This window comes from Rhodnius prolixus, unplaced genomic scaffold, assembly GCF_049639745.1.
Source record: "Rhodnius prolixus isolate KJV_2025 unplaced genomic scaffold, Rpr scaffold_14, whole genome shotgun sequence".
Classification (NCBI taxonomy): domain Eukaryota; kingdom Metazoa; phylum Arthropoda; class Insecta; order Hemiptera; family Reduviidae; genus Rhodnius; species Rhodnius prolixus.
Genome location: NW_027411594.1, coordinates 9,121,513 through 9,140,394, shown reverse-complemented (window position 1 = coordinate 9,140,394; position 18,882 = coordinate 9,121,513). Strand labels below are relative to the sequence as shown.

General features: G+C 31.6%; 1 protein-coding gene across 1 annotated transcript; it reads right to left on the bottom strand.

The window, feature by feature from the left end:
• Window positions 1–1,375: 1,375 nt before the first annotated feature.
• me31B (ATP-dependent RNA helicase me31b) lies at window positions 1,376–17,337 on the bottom strand. Its single transcript, XM_074123546.1, has 10 exons — window positions 17,211–17,337; window positions 12,205–12,839; window positions 11,512–11,578; window positions 11,052–11,286; window positions 10,797–10,940; window positions 10,302–10,522; window positions 8,661–8,789; window positions 8,219–8,399; window positions 7,917–8,128; window positions 1,376–7,162 (listed from the first exon to the last, which is right to left on the bottom strand). The coding sequence occupies exons 2-10, from the start codon at window positions 12,285–12,287 to the stop codon at window positions 7,094–7,096; spliced, it is 1,341 nt and encodes a 446-aa protein (XP_073979647.1). The 5' UTR covers window positions 12,288–12,839; window positions 17,211–17,337; the 3' UTR covers window positions 1,376–7,093.
• Window positions 17,338–18,882: the final 1,545 nt, after the last annotated feature.

Here is an 18,882-nt window from a genome sequence, read left to right as displayed (position 1 = left end):
CTTGATGGCTTACAAACTTTGTCAAGCTGGAGAATTCCACAAGATCTTCTAATATCCAGCCCAAATTGATGGAAAAAAAAAAGACCATCATTTATAACTATTAAAACGTTAACGGATTCTGTCTTCTGTTCAACATCAGTTATATTATTAATTTATAATCATCCAAATTTGGATAGAATATTAGAAATGTATTAAATGCACTGCTATTTAGTATGGAACAATTTAAAAAAACATTACTGCAACAGATTTATGCAATTTTTCGCGAAATTAACTTAATTGAAAGAAGTTGAAGAACCCATTTCTGTCTTTTATCCAACATTTTATTTCTCTAATGATAAGAATGCTCAGTTTTTAAACGTTTCCTTCTAGAATTAATCTGTCAGCTTTATAACGTCTTATGTATCAGTCAAAGAAACATAAATCCAAAGCAGATTAAGTAGATGTAGTTGATCAGTTATCTGTTAATTAGTGAAGATGAATTATGTTTTTTTGGTTTTCACTTTAATGTTTTGGATTTTTGATAATAAAGACCATGAATTGCGCAACTTTTATTACCTACTTAGTCTAAACAAAGGCCAATTACTCGAGACACTCTACTGAACTCGTCCCTGGACAGTACCACTTCCTAATAACAAAATCTTACGCTCAGCTACCTTCTTAATTTTGTATTAATTCTAAAATCTAGGAGGGATTATCTCAATGGCTAGTGTACTGCACTTATTCGCAGGGATATCCGGGTCTAGGTCTTAAATTTAATAAAAATCCATATAAATACCCTTCTTTTCCTGACCAACCTCAAGCCTGATGGGGCATTACCTTAGACCTTAATGAAAGATCTAAGGGTCTACAATACTTGCCTCCGTACTATTCTTTGAGAATACTCATCACAATCGTCACAGCTTCATAGCAAATATACCTCTTTCACAACTTGCAAACACCGTAAGATCCGGAGTATTGTATTGTATCTAGGAACACGTTGTATCATGGGCTGGGGTTTTCATCTTCCAGCAGCATCTACGGCAGAGAGGTAATAAGCGTTTACCACACTGTTTCCGCCAACTCCTGGAACTGCTCGCAGTTTGGTATTCTTCATATTTTAACTTAAGGATAATCGACCACTCGCAAGTCTCGGATAACAATTTACCAGTCATAATTTTGTTCGTCTTTTTTATGCAGCTCACTGATCGATATCTTGCCTCTTACACTTATCAAATTGCTGAAGGCACCATTCAAAGGAAATTCCTAAACTTCCTCACATTTTGGGAAAGCCCTTCACCATCATCAAGGCCAATACTCACCATAAACTCCCTTTATATTTTGAAAAAGAGAAAATTAAGGAATAATTTTTTTTTTAAAAAAAAAAGAACAAACAACCTTTGCGATGAGATAAAATTGAAAATTTTAATTATAATCATATTTTGTAAGAACAAAGGCCCTAAAACAATGTAAACATAACACTTGGTTTTTTTTTTTTTTTACTTTTTAAGGCACCAGTTTGAAAAGTTTTATTCCAAAGAGAAAATGACTTCTTTTATGGAAAAAACTGCGCATTTTCTTTTTATTAGATACAGTTTAATGAAAATGGAAAAACAAAGGAAAACTAAATATTGTTGATAGATAAACACTACAAAAATAGTTGTTGTTAATAATAGAACAGAAAATGAAATCATATTTTCTGGTTTATTTCAAGTAAAACTGTTTTTTTTATTTGAAATTAAATTATTATTTTGAAACTTAAAAATGACCTCTGCCTTACTTTTGAAAATACTGTTGTTTCAAAGAACTGATGAAATTTAAATTTAAAAATAAAATCCTTCTACATTGGAAAAATGAAAATAGTACCTTATATTATTCTTATTTTTTTCTGAAATGAAAAAGCTTTCAAAATAGAAAAAACAAAAAAGGAAAATTACAATATGAATAGTATATATTTTAACTACAAACAAAATTGAAATTTAAAAAAATCAAATTCCCCCAAAAATTTATCTCATCTGGAACACTTGAAATTTTCCCCAAATCCCTTTTCTATTTTTGGATTTAATTTTTTTTAATAATTTTTTTTTTTTTAATCGTTGATTGTTTTAACATGTTTCAAATTAATAAAACACAAATAATGCAAAATACAAAATTGTACTTCCTGGGAACAATAAAAGATTTCTCGTCTTAGAATTTCAAAAAAAAAATCACTAACATTTAAATAATTGAAAACAATTTTTACTCCAGCTTACAAGACGAAGTACTAAGATTGCTAGATCTTGTTAGAAATTTAAAACCAGAACGTTTGCAGATCCAAAAATTGGCATAAAAGAAGTCAGAAAGGCTTCTTTTTTTGTGAGATAAAGAACTTTGTAATTAAAAATAACTTATGAACAGTTGAAATAAAGGTATGAAGCTCAGAAATATCTCTCTAGCTAGCTTGACAAGAAGCGGAGTATCTTTATATTATGGTTTTAATTTTTAATTTTATAATTTAAGTTAGAATTTAGTTGACGAGAATTTCAATAATAGTAATAATACTCCATTACAGATTTCTTTAAAAATAAAATTCTAATTACCAAGAGTTGGATAAGCGCACTGCGGCTCCATTTTAGTTTTGTAAAAATTACTATTTTTTTTAAGAAGTTTCAATTTCTTTAAGTCAACTTCACCTTAAAATTGTAATTGATCAGACAGGAGGAGCAAGCTCCACGGTTGGGATTCCTTACAGGGGTGCATTCACGTTTTAGGGAGTCATATTTAAAAGGAATCTCTGACGGGGCGCGGAAAGTAAGGTATTTTTGGATAATAATCTATAAAAAAGAAAAAATAATTAGCAAATGCTTAAGCAAAAATGGACCCAGTTACTGACAATAGAAAGGGGCCATTTGAAAACGCTGCTTAAGACAAGACTCGGGAGACTGAAATTCTGGCTGTTGGGAATTAATATAATGGATGTGAATTGCTGGATAATGTAAGAAGGGTTTTTGAATGTGTAAAGTTTATTTATTAGTTGTAGGATTGTAATTTACAACTTCGATTCTTAGCAGGGCTGAGTGGAATATGGAGTAGACTTGAATTTACACTTTTTTTCCATAAGTTTATAATAACTAGAGATCCTCAGCCGCAGAAGCTACTTGACAAATTTTGCGGTGATCTACACAGAGAACAGCCCAAATCGTGTGGTTCGACCAGTATCGATTGGGCAATTTGTACAAAATGGCTGTACGTTCTATAGTGATAATTTTCTATGTCTGGTGGGGCCAATGGAAATATATTTTTCTCTAGGTTTATCCCACAGGGGAATTGGGCAATTACCAGGATCAGGCCACTTCTCAGGCCAAATTCACGCTGTGGAAGAGGAAATCCAACAGGAAACGCTCAAATCAACAAACAAAATGGGTAAAATGCTCGATATTCAGCTCATCAGATCTGATCAATTACAAATCGATCATGAATACTGTAATGGAGTACATTTAAAAATATTAATAAAATAAAAAAAGTACAGAATTACGGCACAATTAATTTTTTTTTTAACGACCTTTTCTTAAAAACTATAAAGAAAAATACTTGTTTTTCACACATTAACTCTGTAAATATGTTGAACTTTTTTTCCCCCCCAAAATCAATCTAAAAAACCAATAGTTTTTCTTAAAAAAGAATAAAACATCCAAAATAAATGGATTAATTATAAAAAGGAAGTAATCCGGAAAAGTGAATCAACAAAAACTGGCACTTATTTTTTTCCGGCTAAAGTATCCTCGCGGAAAATACCCCCTCCTCTCACTCCTCCTCGTTGGTGGTGGAAAAAGCAAAAAACAAACTAATTATACTATATACATATATATGACGCATTATGTACAATATCACGTAATCGATTTTATAATTATAAATTTTATTTTATACATTTTATTTCTTTTATTAAATAATTAAAAAAAAATATATATATTTCATCAGAAAATTGTGTTCTGGTATTTAAAGAAAAAAAAAAAAAAATACATTTATTTACAATTAAATTAGCTTTTCCCAAAACGGGTTTTTTTTGTAACATCTCTCTTTTTTGCCTACATCATAACAACCAATTTCAAAATACGATTACTTCCTTCTTTAAAATGTGCGTAATTTTTTACATCATTTCCTTTCCAACTACCAACGTCTTTCAACAAGATTTTACAGAATTAAAAATTAGTCAAATTATTTTTCTTTTAGTTAATAAGAAAATTTGCCATTAATTTAATTTTAAATTTAAAAAATAAAATTAGTTGTGTTGGTTTATAGTGAAATTTATTGAAAACGGTGCTGATTGCTTTTATAGTTCCATAACTATGTGAAAAATTTTCTAATTTAAAGGCCTAAATGTTTTTAATGTTAAATTCTTCTCCTTCAGCACCAAAAATCATAATTATGGAACATCTTCATAAAAAATATTATATATCAGAGCTCAAACTAAAAAAAAAAAAAAAAAAATCATCTTTATAACATCAACATAAAATCTCTGAATTAGATATCTAAATATGCACCAAGGTATCTTGAAGTAAAAAAGTTTTCTTATACGAGGGAAATTCAGGGGCAACAGTTTTCCCAGTGGTTTTTTCTGGTGCGTACTATCCTTACCAGAAAAAAAAGTAAAGCAAATGGATCAAGGATAGTAAAAGTCTTGAAATCTGCTCGAGGAAATGCAAAGGAATAAAAGGTACGAGAGATTAATGAGGTTCCCCTAAAAGTCCTACTTTATAAGAAAGGCCAAATATGGAATAGCCAAAGAGGAGTTGGTCCTTCCTATATCTTGGTCAGTTGTGGTACCCCTAAAAAACCTTTTTATAAGAATTAAGGTAAATCGAAATGGCGATGACAAACTGAAGCATGGGGAAGGAGATGACTAAAACAATGAGAGAAGAGTACACACTCGGAGACCAATCTTATACCAAAGAAAAGCTTTGGTACCCAAAGATTTAAGATACCTAAAATTGACGCCCCTTTTTCCGAGAAAGAAGGCCCTAATTTCTGTTTTTCGATTCTTTTTTTTCTTTTAATTTGAGCACATAACATGAAATGTTTATCAAATTTTAGTATTTTGGATCTCTTTTTTTAAATACATAAATACATTTATTTATATACGTATATATAGATAAAGTGAAATAAAAAACCATGTATCTTTCACAATAACTTCAACAAAAAGAACGTACCATTAGAAGTCATTAAAAAAGAAAAGAAAAATAAATAAATCTCCGCAGAATCAATACAAAAAATTAAATTAAAATGATAACAGAACGTATTTTTTATTTTTTAATAATTTTAATTTATTTATAAACGCTCACGCTATAAATAAATGAACTCATTATTATTGGGTTTTAAAAAAAAATATTTTCTGCCTTTTTCTACTGCATGAATTTTCTTTTATACTGTTGAATTAGAAAAACAAAAACAAACAAAAGGATACTAAGGAAAATGTGCTGTTTTAAAAATAAATAAAATGAAGTTGTTTAATATAAAAATAACATTTTGAGAGATCCAAATAAGTTTTCCGATTTTCTTTTATATCACAACAAAAATAGATGTTCATTTTTGTTACAAAATGTTAATTTTAAATAAAAAACAACTTCGCCATTTTCATTAGAAAATTATTTCTAGGAGACCATTTTTTTTTCTCCAGCGAAATTTGTTTACAGATTTTTTTTTTTGGTTTTTTCCATTTTAATTATTTATCGACTGGCTTTCTGGTACTTACTTTCGACTGAAAACCAGTGTCGATGTTCTTTCTCTTCTCCAAGAGAGAGAGAGAAAAAAAAAAAACTTCGCCAAAATCTCAAATCACTTTCATTATTTACAAGAAATATTTTTTTTTGTAAAACGTGGAAAAATATGTTGTTCAAAAACTCACGAATCTTACATTTCTTTTTTTTTTCCTTTTAAAAGTCAGGCAAGAAAAGATATTTTCTTTAAAATAAAAAAAAAAAATCTTTTACAGGAAACGATTTCCTTTTTTGGTTACTTTCTTCAACATTCTTATTTTTTCTGTTTTTCTTCTTCTTTTTTTTTTTTTTCCTTAAAAAATTTTGGTGAACTCATTTGCGTATTAAATATTTTTTCTTGATTATTTCTCTATACACATATTTATAAACATTCGACGAACTATTTACAAGAAATTTAAGAAAAATGAGAGAAAACGAAATTAAAATTAATCAAAAAAATTTTTCTAACAAATCCTGGGGTGGTTGAGATCAAAAATGTCGTTACAATCTCAAAAAAAATAAAATAAAATTAAATTAAAAGTAAATCAGCTGTTTTTATCTTTTATCTTAAAAAAAAAAAAATTCCGTGACGTATTGCTTATCAGTCTAATATATATATATTTATTTAAATATTTACAATTAGTATCAAAAGAAATGATAATTTATATATGTTCAACATAAAAATGTTTTACCACCATTTTCATTCAAAAAAGGCCCCCTCCCCACACAAATTACGGAAATTTTGATTTCACATTTTTATCCCCACTTATTTTTTTTGGTATTTTAATCAAAATTTTACTGAGTCTTTAATTAAAGAGAATACAGCTTCTTTTTTTATAATTAAAAAAAAAAAAAGTTGCTTTTTTTGCGTAAAAATTTGTTTTATTTTATAAAAATAATTTATTTTTATTAATTTGTATTTTTGTTCTTCTTATTTATTCATTAAAAAGATGCTCTTAATGAATTGTAAATGTTTGTTGCTTAAATTGTTCTTTAATTAACAAATTATGTTTTATATTTTTGTACCTTTTTTTTCCCATAAAAGTGCTTGATTTTACTTTTTGGTTTATTATTAAAATTTTTATTTATTTTATTTAAAATCTGAAATTTTCTCCCTTTTAGTTTTTTTTTATTATTACTTTTCGTATTAAAATTTTTAAAAAAATTCAATTTTTTTTTTAAATTTAAAATGTCTTTAAACGTAACCAGCAAAGCACGTATCAGTAATTGTAATATTATGGTGAACACAGTATTTTATTTTTTTATTAAAGGGAGTTATCCAGATTGATGTTAATAAGTTCGTGGACTTGGAAGAGCCCACACAACAGAGGTTTGATTGGGGATGATTTGATGGTGATTGATTTGAGGAATTAGGGATGGCTTTTTCACTTCATTTGTTGTGCTTCTTCTAAGCAGTCCTCTAATTTGGCAACGTACAATGAAGGATCAATTGTCTGTAAAATACAAAAAAAAAAACAAATCCTGGTATAAAAGAAATTACAAATTAACTTCCTCTTATTGTGGATATTTGACACAAATGGATCCTATTCCACTCTAAATTTGAACTTAAAACTGCTACAGTTACATTAAATTTCCTTGAAGAACCGACCAACAATTTTTTTAAAAGTTTTAAAATGGAAGTGATTGTCTTTAGCTAAAATGAAACTTTAGCTACAAGCGGTCGCTTATTGATACCAGAGCAGAAAGAAGGTTCTTGGGGCACAATGAAGAGCTTTACAATCCGATAATCTTTGTGGCGGTAAAGGCGAAGGTTTTCTGCTTGACTAGGAAAAATTTTTTTTTTTTTCAAAAATCTGATTCTTGCAATAGTATCGGACCATATGAAGTGTCTACAAGATGATGGAATCATGTAAAGCAGTAAACAAACTAGAAACTAGAACAGCAAGGATATTGGCCTCAGTTATTGACGTACCTAAAATTAAATTTAAAAAAAAAATAGCAAGAACTGTATCGTGTTCGTTTGATACAAACAGTATTCATTGAGTTGTTCTTAGAACGCTCTTGCTGCCCGTGCTCTTTCGAACCCACCTTTTAAACACTAAAAGTACATTTTTCTATCCAGTCTTGCCCATCCTTCTAACACAACCTACTTAAAATTGCTATTCTTTCTCAAGGAAAGTACAAAAAATTGACAATAAATTTCGAGAACACCAAGATATAAATGGAAATTAAAAAAAGAAAACTTACCTTAGGTATAGGTTTAATTTCAGTGCCCAATTCTTGTTCAATGCGATGTAACGCAAAGCGATCTTCGTAAGTGATGAGATTAATCGCTATACCGAGATGCCCAAATCGTCCGGACCTACCAATACGATGTAGATAGGTTTCGGCCATTCGTGGAAAATCGAAATTAATTACAACATTTACAGCCTGTACATCTATACCTCTAGTGAACAGATCTGAGAACAATAAATTATGATTGAAAACGAAAATTCGATGCAACAACAAACAATACATGTACTGAGCAATAATTTCAAAATGAAATTTACCTGAACAGACTAGATTACGACACAGACCGGATCTAAAGTCATGGAAGACCCTGTTCCGATGTGCCTGAGCCATTTTGGCGTGAATATAGTAACAACAATAACCTAGTTCGGTTATTTTCTTTGCCAACAATTCTACTCTTTGTGTAGAATTACAGAATATGATGCTCTGATTTATTTGTAACTAAAAAGAAAATCAATACACTATAAGAATCGTACAATTTATACTAATAATACACTTGCATACAATAAAATAGTAATAAATTGTAACTATAATTCTAGAATTGCCTAAACTCTACTTAATAGGATGCAACTAATGTCTTTGCGTCTTTTATAACACTTTAGTATTCATTTAGTATTAGGCTCAACTAGCAAAGCGGCAGATAATTAACTAAAAAAAATAAAAATTACTAAAATTCCATAAAAAGAAAACATTAAATATTACCTTAGAGAAAAGTGTGTTGAGACAGTGTACTTTCTGCCTCTCCTGAACAAAAGCGTAATACTGGGTGACACCTTTTAGAGTCAATTCTTCCATCAAATTGATCTCGTATGGATCTTTCAAATGTTTATCCTGTAAAGAATGAGCAATCGGTAAAGCGTAAAATTGATCACCAACAAAACGAGAGTTTTCATCATTAAAAGAACAATTAAAAAGAACAAATAATGCTTAGTAGCGTTCTACAGGTAATGAGGCCATACGTTACTGTAAAAACGATTCTTTAGATTTAGAGGGAAGCACTCCTCTAGAATGAAACTAGATCTGATATGTGAGCAATCAATATTCACTCCAAGTTTTTTTTTTTTTTTGCCCTGGCATTGGCTTTTCACCATACAGCCAACTTCAAAGCTTATTCCTTCCCAGGATATTTGATCTTAACTATGTAACTTCCTATCCACAAGTATATTTGTTAATCAAATCTTCAACAGGTTTCAGGGTATAGACACTATTAGAAAAGATGACGCCTTCGTATCTAAATGGCGCAAAGTTTTGTACAGCGAGATGAACAGCTCATCTCTTTCTTTCTTATAAAGTGGGCATTCCATGACGACATGTTTAGAATCTTCTTCCTCCTTACACTTTTCGCACAACGGAGTGGCTCGTTTACCGATTCGATGTAGGTATGACCCGCAGACTGCATGGTTCGCTCTCAATCTCAATTGTAGTAACCAATCTTTTGTTCATGCCTGTACCTTTAAACCAAGGTCTTTTTAGGCAACTGGTTCCACCATACGCTTGTGAAATTGACCCTTCATACTATTACTGTAGTCTGTTTGCCACATTTGTAATGCCGTTTTAGTTACTTCTTCCTCTTAAATCCGACATTAGAACTTTGTACTCTTCAAATTCTCCATATTCAGTGGCATCTTTAGCGAGTGTATCCACTACTTCATTCCCTTTAACACCGCTATGACCTCTTACCCAAAGAAAGTGAACGTAAACGCTCTCCTCTTTAAGAAGTGCTATGCGCTCTACTATTTCTGCAATAATATGATTCATCTTACAAAGTCCGTGCGAGTTTGTTAATCTATGCAGCAGGTTGTTTAAGAATAGCCAAAAGCCAATTTCAAGAAAGTCTCCTACCCTAAAAAAAATCTAATTGATTAAGTGGCATACTCGATTCATTAATTTTGTTCAAAAGTTTAATAACTAGCTGTAATTAGTGACTCCCTGTGGAAATATCAGATTTAAATTTTTTCGCGATCAGATTTTTTGAGTTATGATATCCAAACCCATGCCCAAACTAATAAAATTCACTTTTCCGGACACAAGAGGACCTCAAAACGGAAAACTTAAAGACTGCACGATCGCAATACCTTCTTCCAGCAGTAAAGATGTGGTGCCGAGTGCACATCTGCTTCTTTTACCGAAGTTCTCGAAATCAGACTTTCATGAAACTACGATTTCATACATTAAAAAATAATTTGCTTCAATATTACATTCTTTATAATAATAAGTTTCTATCAAAGGAAAAACGAACGAACAGTACTAACTTCCTCAATAAATTAATTCCCTGAAAAGCAACATTCTCTGAGAAAAAGATTCAAAAATTTTAGGAAGCTGGCCTAAATTAGGATAACTTACCATAAACTGTTTAACTTGTAACGGGAATGTGGCCGAGTACAACAGGATCTGGCGATTTTCCTTCGGCAGCCTGGTGATCACTTGATCTAGCATTCCCTTAAAATCTTGCGACAATAACTTATCAGCTTCGTCCAACACCAATACTCGACAGTGTTCCATATGTGCCACGTTCTTTTCCATCAGATCTAGTATACGACCTGGAGTGGCTATCACAACGTGCACTGCAACAATATTATGTTAGCATGTGAATGTGGTAAAAGGTAGAAATGTTGGGTAAGAATCGCTCACGTGTCTTATTACGCTTAATGTATTTATGATAGTTGGACTACACAATTTCCTAGAACTAAACTTAAAAGCGAAGTCCTAAGCACTGAAAAGTTTTTAAGTTTCAAACGACTGGTTCTATCCTAGTGGTAGTACTCTCTAGGAACACTAGGGGCTTCCTAGATTGGAAAGTAGGTGATAGTTTAATGAAAAATATATTGGCAATGATACCTATTTGAAAGAATCGCATAATATCATCTCTTAGGTTTGTTCCACCAGTAGTGACCATTACTTTAATCTGCGTATGTTTGGCCAACTCTATACATATTTGTGAGGTCTGTAGAGCTAATTCTCTTGTAGGAACGATTATCAATGCTGTAATAACAAAGTATATGCGATTAATACAAAATCATCATTATTTTGAAGTTTATGGTTGGCATTGTCAAGAAAATAATATAAAACATAAAATTTCAAACAACTACCCACCTTGGATGTGGCCGATTTTTGGATCGACTTGCTCCAAAACTGGTATTGAATAGGCACCAGTCTTACCAGTACCATTTTTCGCTCTGGCCAATATATTCCTACCAGTTAGTGTTACAGGTATTGCAGCTTCCTGGATCGGACTAGGACGTTCCCAACCTTTTTCAAATATACCCATCAATAGCTCTCTTTTTAGGCAGAACTCTTCGAATTCATTTCCTTTTGTGTCTGTTACATCCTGTTGAATTGAGCAAAAAATAAATACAAGAATATGATCTAGTTATTTTTGTTTGTCGCTGTTACTATTAGAATATCTTGATGGACTTATGGTCAGCTGGCGCTTTGCCTTCATGCGGTGAGGGTTAACTATTTAACTGTGTTATGCAAAATAAAAGTAAGCAACAAATATTCGCCCTTCTTTGTCAGTACCTAAGAAGTGGCGACTTGAACCAAAACTACTTACACTTGTTTTCTTCCTTTTGTCAGCTGGTGGAATTTTTAGTTTAGCTTTCCAATTCGCTTCTGAATCACTGAAAAATAAATAAATAAATTAGTTTAGAAGCCGAAAAATAAGTGTCTCAGTTCATAACTTCTGTTACAAAACATGCAGCAACAACCCAAGAGTCTGAAAGTCTATAAAATGAATTTGTCGAAGACAAATTATTGTCATCTAGATGATTGTTAAGTCAGCATTCGTGAGATCCTAGAAAATCTCCTTCCATTAACAACGGTGTACCCAAACGAAATCCGAAATCGTACTATATTAGATGGTTTAAAAAACTAAGTCTGTTTAAGATCTCTGAATGGATGCAATCTGGGCATCAGGATAAGAAGCTGCTGACAAACTGGGACAGCTACACCATTACCTGATCCAGAAACTGGTCCTATAAATGACCAAAAGCAGCGTCCCGAACTTCTTGCAAGCAATAGCGAGAGTTAATCACCATAAAAAGTTGAAATAAACTTTGCAGGAGGAGAACGTCTTACGAGTGGGCACTTCTATTCGATAAAATGGGCACTTCCGGCTGACCTATTTTGACTAACCCCACACTGTGGCATCCCCTCACTTTTTCGCACTTCCATTACAATGCCTTCTTCCACTTTACTAGTAGAGTAACAGGAAATACGAGAATAAAGATTTGAAAAAATAACATACTTCTTTTTGTTGTTTGCGACGACCCTGTTGAGGTTGGTATCGTTCACGTGGTTGTTCGTGCTTAGAGTTTCTGTACTCAACATCTTCTTGGCGATTATTGCGTATTCAGTTTTTTTCACCAAAGAAATTTAATTTTTTCTTATATATTATTTAATTCTTTTTCTTTTAATTTAATAATTTACGAGAAAAATATTAACAATATAAGTACATATATATATAACTAGTTCCTAAATTCAAAGAAAAATTCAAACGAAAAAACTAAAAAAAAAAAAATTAAAGTTTATAAATTTAAATTATTTAGCCGACTGGCTATTATCACACTTCCGGCTTGTTAATTTTCTAAAATTTATTTCACTTATTTTTATTTTTAAAAATGAAGTCTTTACTTATTTTCTACTAACACTTTTATTATTAAAAAGACATCTTTTTTTCTTCTAATACACTAATTTTGTTTTTAATCTTAGAAAAAGTCTTCTGATCACCAGTTATAATTAATAATTATCATGATTGTCTATCAAAAAAATTAAATAAAACTAAAATGAATCACACATTCAAATCAGAACTTTTAAGTATAGAAAAAAACCTGTTGTTTTAATTCTTCGAATAACACACACTTGATGAAAATTCAAAATGGCCTGCAAATGAAAAAGAAACAACATTCAATTGATTGAAGATAGAAAAACTATTAAATAATTTCTATAGTTAAAAAAAATTTGAAGCAAAATGTAAGAATGGACTTCAACCCAGTAAGCGCCTTAACCGCTGAAATAAAGTATCAGTGGGAGGACTTTGCTCATTAAAAATAACTCAGATAATTGGTACGTTAAGTATTTAATTAACTTGAATTTCTTTTTAAAAGATTTAAGAAACAGGAATCATAATTAAGAATCTTGAAACATTTTTATAAGTTATTTTGAAATATAATATTTAAAAAAAACATGAACAAATCCTTACAATAGGTTAAGAAAACTGAAAAAACCCAATATGGTGTTAACCATTCGAATTGCTAATACCATAATACTCGAGGTACCAATATTTTTTTTTCATACTCCCAATTCTAAAAAGAGACTATACAGCTTGCAAACTCCGCAGTAAACTCTGGAATGACACCTGTATATAGGGAAACCTATCCCCACTTTCCTCTCCAGAGGGCCTATAAAACGTATTCATCACTCAGAAAAATGAGTAAAAGTATACAGTTTCCATGTCATACAAGTGGGTTTAAGCCATAAACCCACTGCCGAACTAGAAATCTGGTTGTAGCATCCTAAAGTGATGAGTTCATGTCTAAATGTAGGCGTTGTAGAGTGTGATTAGTTCGAATTTACCTATGGGTTCGCTAACCCCAAGTTGCGCTCATTAACTTTCTCTGTATAGGTCCTACGGTTATTGAGTGAGTGTTTGCTGAGACAATAAATGATGTTCGTCTTGGATACCCGCAGGGACGCCACAAATAACAATGTACAATATTTTGTTAAGACAATGTAAAGAGGAAATTTTTGAGAAAGAAACAAAATTTAAAAACTCCTTTCAGTAAATGTGTATACAAACGATTTTTATAAAATTTAGGAACCACCTACGTCTTTCTCATTTGTAAGCAAATAAACAAATTAAGCAAATTTTTGCTTATTTAAATAAATCACTAATTAGCTACAGGAAAAAATTAATCAAAATATTTTATTGCTTACAAACCTTTTATGATATCTCGCTCACTCTGCCACAAATTATCGGTTGATTACGTCCTTTTAGGGAAAATAGAAATGACTTAATTTCAATAAGAAAAGCTTTGTATTCAATTTTACAAAGAATAACTTTTCAAATATGCCACAACCTCCACAACACAACGCGATGAGAAGCTATGATCTGAGCATGGAGTCTGTAAAATGGGTATCCACTACTACATAATATTTGGGGTGAGATTGAACTGTTCCTATAAGCATTCCAAGTATCCATAAATTAATTATTGAAACTTACAGATGAACCATTATAACCCACCTCACTGAAAATTAAAAGGTTCTGAAGTTGCTTTTAAAGAGCAGACTGGTTGTGCATTCCCTTGAGCACCCCACGCCATAACAATCTATTTTTTAACAAAAAATGATAAGCATTTCGCAGAGTGAAAAAAAATAGAATGCTTAGAATTATGAAGAACTCGTAGCAGAAGGTTTCGAAAAGTCTGCGAAATCTCTGGGGGGGGCAGACAAGATTTTCTTCAGCTACATTTTTCAATGGCTTACAACACTTTTTATTTGATTCAAATTTTTTTCGGAAATAATGATTTTAGGGCAAAATAACAAATTCTAAAATTTGACTTAAGCGGTACTGCAAAATGGGGAATATTGAAGCTAGCTTCAATTTAGTCACTGAAGCGTAATTTATGATCACTTGGCAATCAATAAAATGTAGCACTGACAGGAAGTCTGCTACGCTAGACTTTATGACCAGATTATCAATAGATTTGGGAAGGGGGTTTGGATAAATAAATTTAAACTAGATTATAGCGATGTGAGCCAAAAAAATAATCTGAAGATACACATATCACAAGGCTCTACCTCAACAATTTTCATTTACTCCGAATTTTAAGACAATTCTTACAAACACATTAAGTTCTCCTAAAACTGTATAGAAGGTTGTAGGTTAATGAACTGAGGAACTTCTTTGTGCACGTTAAGTGTAAACTTTGAAGTGATAATGAAAATTATCCATCCGATGGAATCTCAAAATCGCAATAACTACTCTAACTAGGAGAGCGATGAAAGTATTTACTTGAAATTAGGAGGTAACACGTTAAGAATAGATCGGCAGCTGGTAGAGTATGTCGACAGGTACTCTGAGACATTAGAAACACAGCCTGTCTCCCCTTTTCAAAACTTGAAATGATATTCCCCTATTTAAAACAGCGTTCAACAGTAATCACACTAAAAGGGCATTATACCCACCAGAGGGGTGCGTGTAAAATGAGACAGTGCAACTCCCCCACGCGGCGGACCCGGACAAGCTGCATCATCAAATTTAAACAAGCGCACCTGCGAGTAACCGTCATTTGGATGAAAACCAACACAATGGAAACCTAGAGTGAACTTAGACGACTACCTCTCGTTTTTTGTTTAGGAGATATTTTGTCACAAAAAGTATGAAAATGTTTGAAACAAATGTTAAAGAACTACAAATTTCCTGTTACTAGTACCTTGAGTTTAAAATCGAAAGAGCTTTTTGTGAAGACATCTCAAAATACTGAAAAATCTATATCACAAAGTTGCTTTTCAATCAGCTGACTTTTATCAAATTTAGAAATCTGGTCCAACATTTGAACCTAATGACTATTATGCTATTGGCAAGATGACACAATATTCAAAAATTGCCCTTAAGAAACTCATGCATCTCCCTCAACCAACCAAAATTTTCTGCAAAAATATTTAAAATAAAAGTTACAGATATACAATTAGCACTAAAATTTTAATCAGTTTCACAGGCGTTTTCTTGAAAAATCTTAAACACTGAAACGCGATTCCGCAAGTAGGTACTTCCGTTAACCAAAACCTTATTGTGGCATCCTCTTTTTCGCACATAACCACATATGAAATTTGAACTTTCGAGATATTTCGATTATAAGTTACAATTGATTATATCATTACCCCAAATGGTAAAACCATTTTTCCGGAGACCAAGTAGAAAATATGCACGATTACAGTAACTTAACTTACCAAGTAGAATAAAAGAAAGAAAACAAAAACTTCTTTCTACAATTCGTGTATAATTTACCAGAAGTAGATCTGTAACGTTTACCTGTATCATTTTTATACAAAAAACGAGGTTTTGGGAGAGTCATCGAGAAGGTAACGTGGTAGGATTTCCTCTAAGGATGCGCTTCAGTTTATTGAACAAGGAAAATATCGGAGATTTTACGACAATGCATATATACGAACGATTAGAAAGTAGATAGTGTGCGCGGCCGAATTACTTACTAGTATAACTGTTTTATAAAGGCCGATTTTTGAGATACGATGATGGTTAGATTTTGTCCATGCTAAGAATTAAAATGTAATTTTCATTTAGGTTTAGGTTCACTCACCCGTATAATGTTGATCACTATAATTTTATAAGATAAGCTTCGGTTTGATATCTGCTGTGTTGCAGTAAAATTGGGAAGTGTGTGTTAACCACCAATATATTTTCGCAATAAAAATATAAGAGAACTAACTCTAGTTTAAATATTAATTAATTTTCGAATAAAAATTTTATATTTAAATGAAATATAAGTTTTTAAGCAATGTTTCTAATAAAATTAGTGAAAGAGAAAACTCTCGTGACAAGTTTAAACATGTCCTAGTGAATATAAGCATCTTTAGTTGAAGTCCATTATCACATGGCATCAATTAACCATTTACTAATTTACACCCTCATAATTACCAGAAATAATGAAATATTTTATCTATTGGTTTCATTCATTCTGATTAAACATACTTTTAAATGCATGTTAATAAATCTATAAAAATATAAAATCATTCTAGTTACTAATTCCCTTTCAAATTATAAATTCTGTCTGAATAAGCATTTAGCAAATAATTACGCATTCTTAAATATCTTGGGTAAATTTATAAAAATCACCATAAGAAGGAAAATGTCAAAACTTTTTTTTTTAAATAGATATCTATATATATAATTTTTTTTTTGTTTTAAGCAATGGCTTACTTTGTGCTCAACAAGAAAAAAATATTTTTGAAAAAACTATAACCAACAAATAAAAATTAATTAGAAGTTATTAATTTATGGGACAATATGTAACCAAGTAGCAATTCATATGAAAATTAAGGACAACAGCCACACAATACTAAACATGGCGTCCCTGCTGAACTTTATAAGGTCTACTATTTAAGTACTGTTCGAGTTCACACTTTTCTATTTCCCATTTCCTACAAAATATTTCTAATAAAACATATTTCTACTAATGAGTAAATATTTAATTTCTAATATGATTAGATTAGCGAATCACTATTCAAACATACCTCGCAAATAGAATTTCAAAGTTGTGTTCCTCTACAGAAAATTAACACAGATTTTCAACCTCTTTAACTACGTTGCTCACATACATTCAACACAGAATGGTAGCGCCTACTGCGTAACTAGCGCTAACACTTCACTAGCGACATGAAAAGTAGTTTTAAAAACACATTACCAACTATTGTAAAATTATTAAAATTTAATTTTTAACTATTAAATTATTTAAAAAATTATTAATTTTTATATTTTTTACTACAGCACACGTTTTTATTTATTCTTAATTTTAAAAAGATTTTAGTATGAGAACCATAACAATTTTGCAAACAAGAGTGACTCCCCCCCACGATAATTATGAAGAAAGAGTCATCTACGTTGAGGACCCATAATGTACTGCTAACCCAATATATTTGTGGCGTAGAAAAGGTATCGAAGAGTGAACTGATGCCCCGAAACTCAGTCTTGTACCATTAAATACAGAATAGGCGAATTAATATTTCGTTACTTAGCTTGAAAATCGAACACTATTAGATACCATTTTATAAAATCTTTGTTTAACCTTACACTGCCTTTTAAGAAGCCTCTCAGTGCCACAATTGGCTCTATCGCAGGGCTTGTAACCCTCTATTGCACCCTACCTTTTACTTTTTATAGTTTCTGCAAGCAAGTGGAATTAATGCTGAGAGCACTGCTTATTGTAGAGAAAAGGAATACTTCTACTGCAGCTCTGGTTTCTTCTAAATTCTTTATTCACCTGCCAAGAAGGAAATGAGTTATTGATAAGAATAAATGACCGTTTTTTGTACCCTTTCACTGGTAAACGGGCACTTTGTCCGCAGCGGTAAACCGTACTAAAACCTTCTCAAGAAATTCTTGCTTCCAATACCCTTCCCACATGCATAGATGACGATCTGAAGGCATCCGTCATGTCTTCAACCCCATTTCATTCTGCATTCCTTGATCTCCTTGGTCAAAAAAATTGGTTGTAATGGTTGGCGACATTTCTCGCTAGCTTCTCCGCTTTCTAAAACCTGTTACAGCAGCATGTCAAGGACCCTTTGTTATCTAGAGGAAAGCCAATTGAATCTTCTTTCTATACAACTTCTATTATTTTGAAATGCAACTTGCTCAAAGCCTAGAGCACATCCTGACTAGCCAAAAAATGCGCATCTTTACATAATTTTCCATCCACTATTTTTCCCCCAGCATCCAATTATTTCCATTATCTTAATCTAGAAGACTGCGGTCCCACCCTCGAAACCTGTACCAGTTTTTTCCTATCACGAACCATTTCCCAATAGTGTGATAGGGAATCAATCTGTTCTAATAGGCTTGATGTCTGCTAATCACTTCTATTTTTAAAGATAAAATTTTGGTTTTCATGACCCCACTTTGTCAATTTATCATGGGCTTTCCTCTAAAACTCAAGACCAATCTCCTTATAGTACCATTCGTCATCTCTTCGATAACAGAAAATACCTAAAAGCACTTCCATCAATATCACCTCCCTTGTAACCCCATTGTAAACAGGTTAGCTATTTATGGAACATTGAAATGACATTCAGCCATGCACTAATTTTTTTTTTTTTTTTTTTTTTTTTTTTTTTTGGCGCATCAACAGCTGAGGTCATTAGCGCCCGGAGCTTTTTCCAGTGCACTGCCGGCCTCCGGACAGTGTTC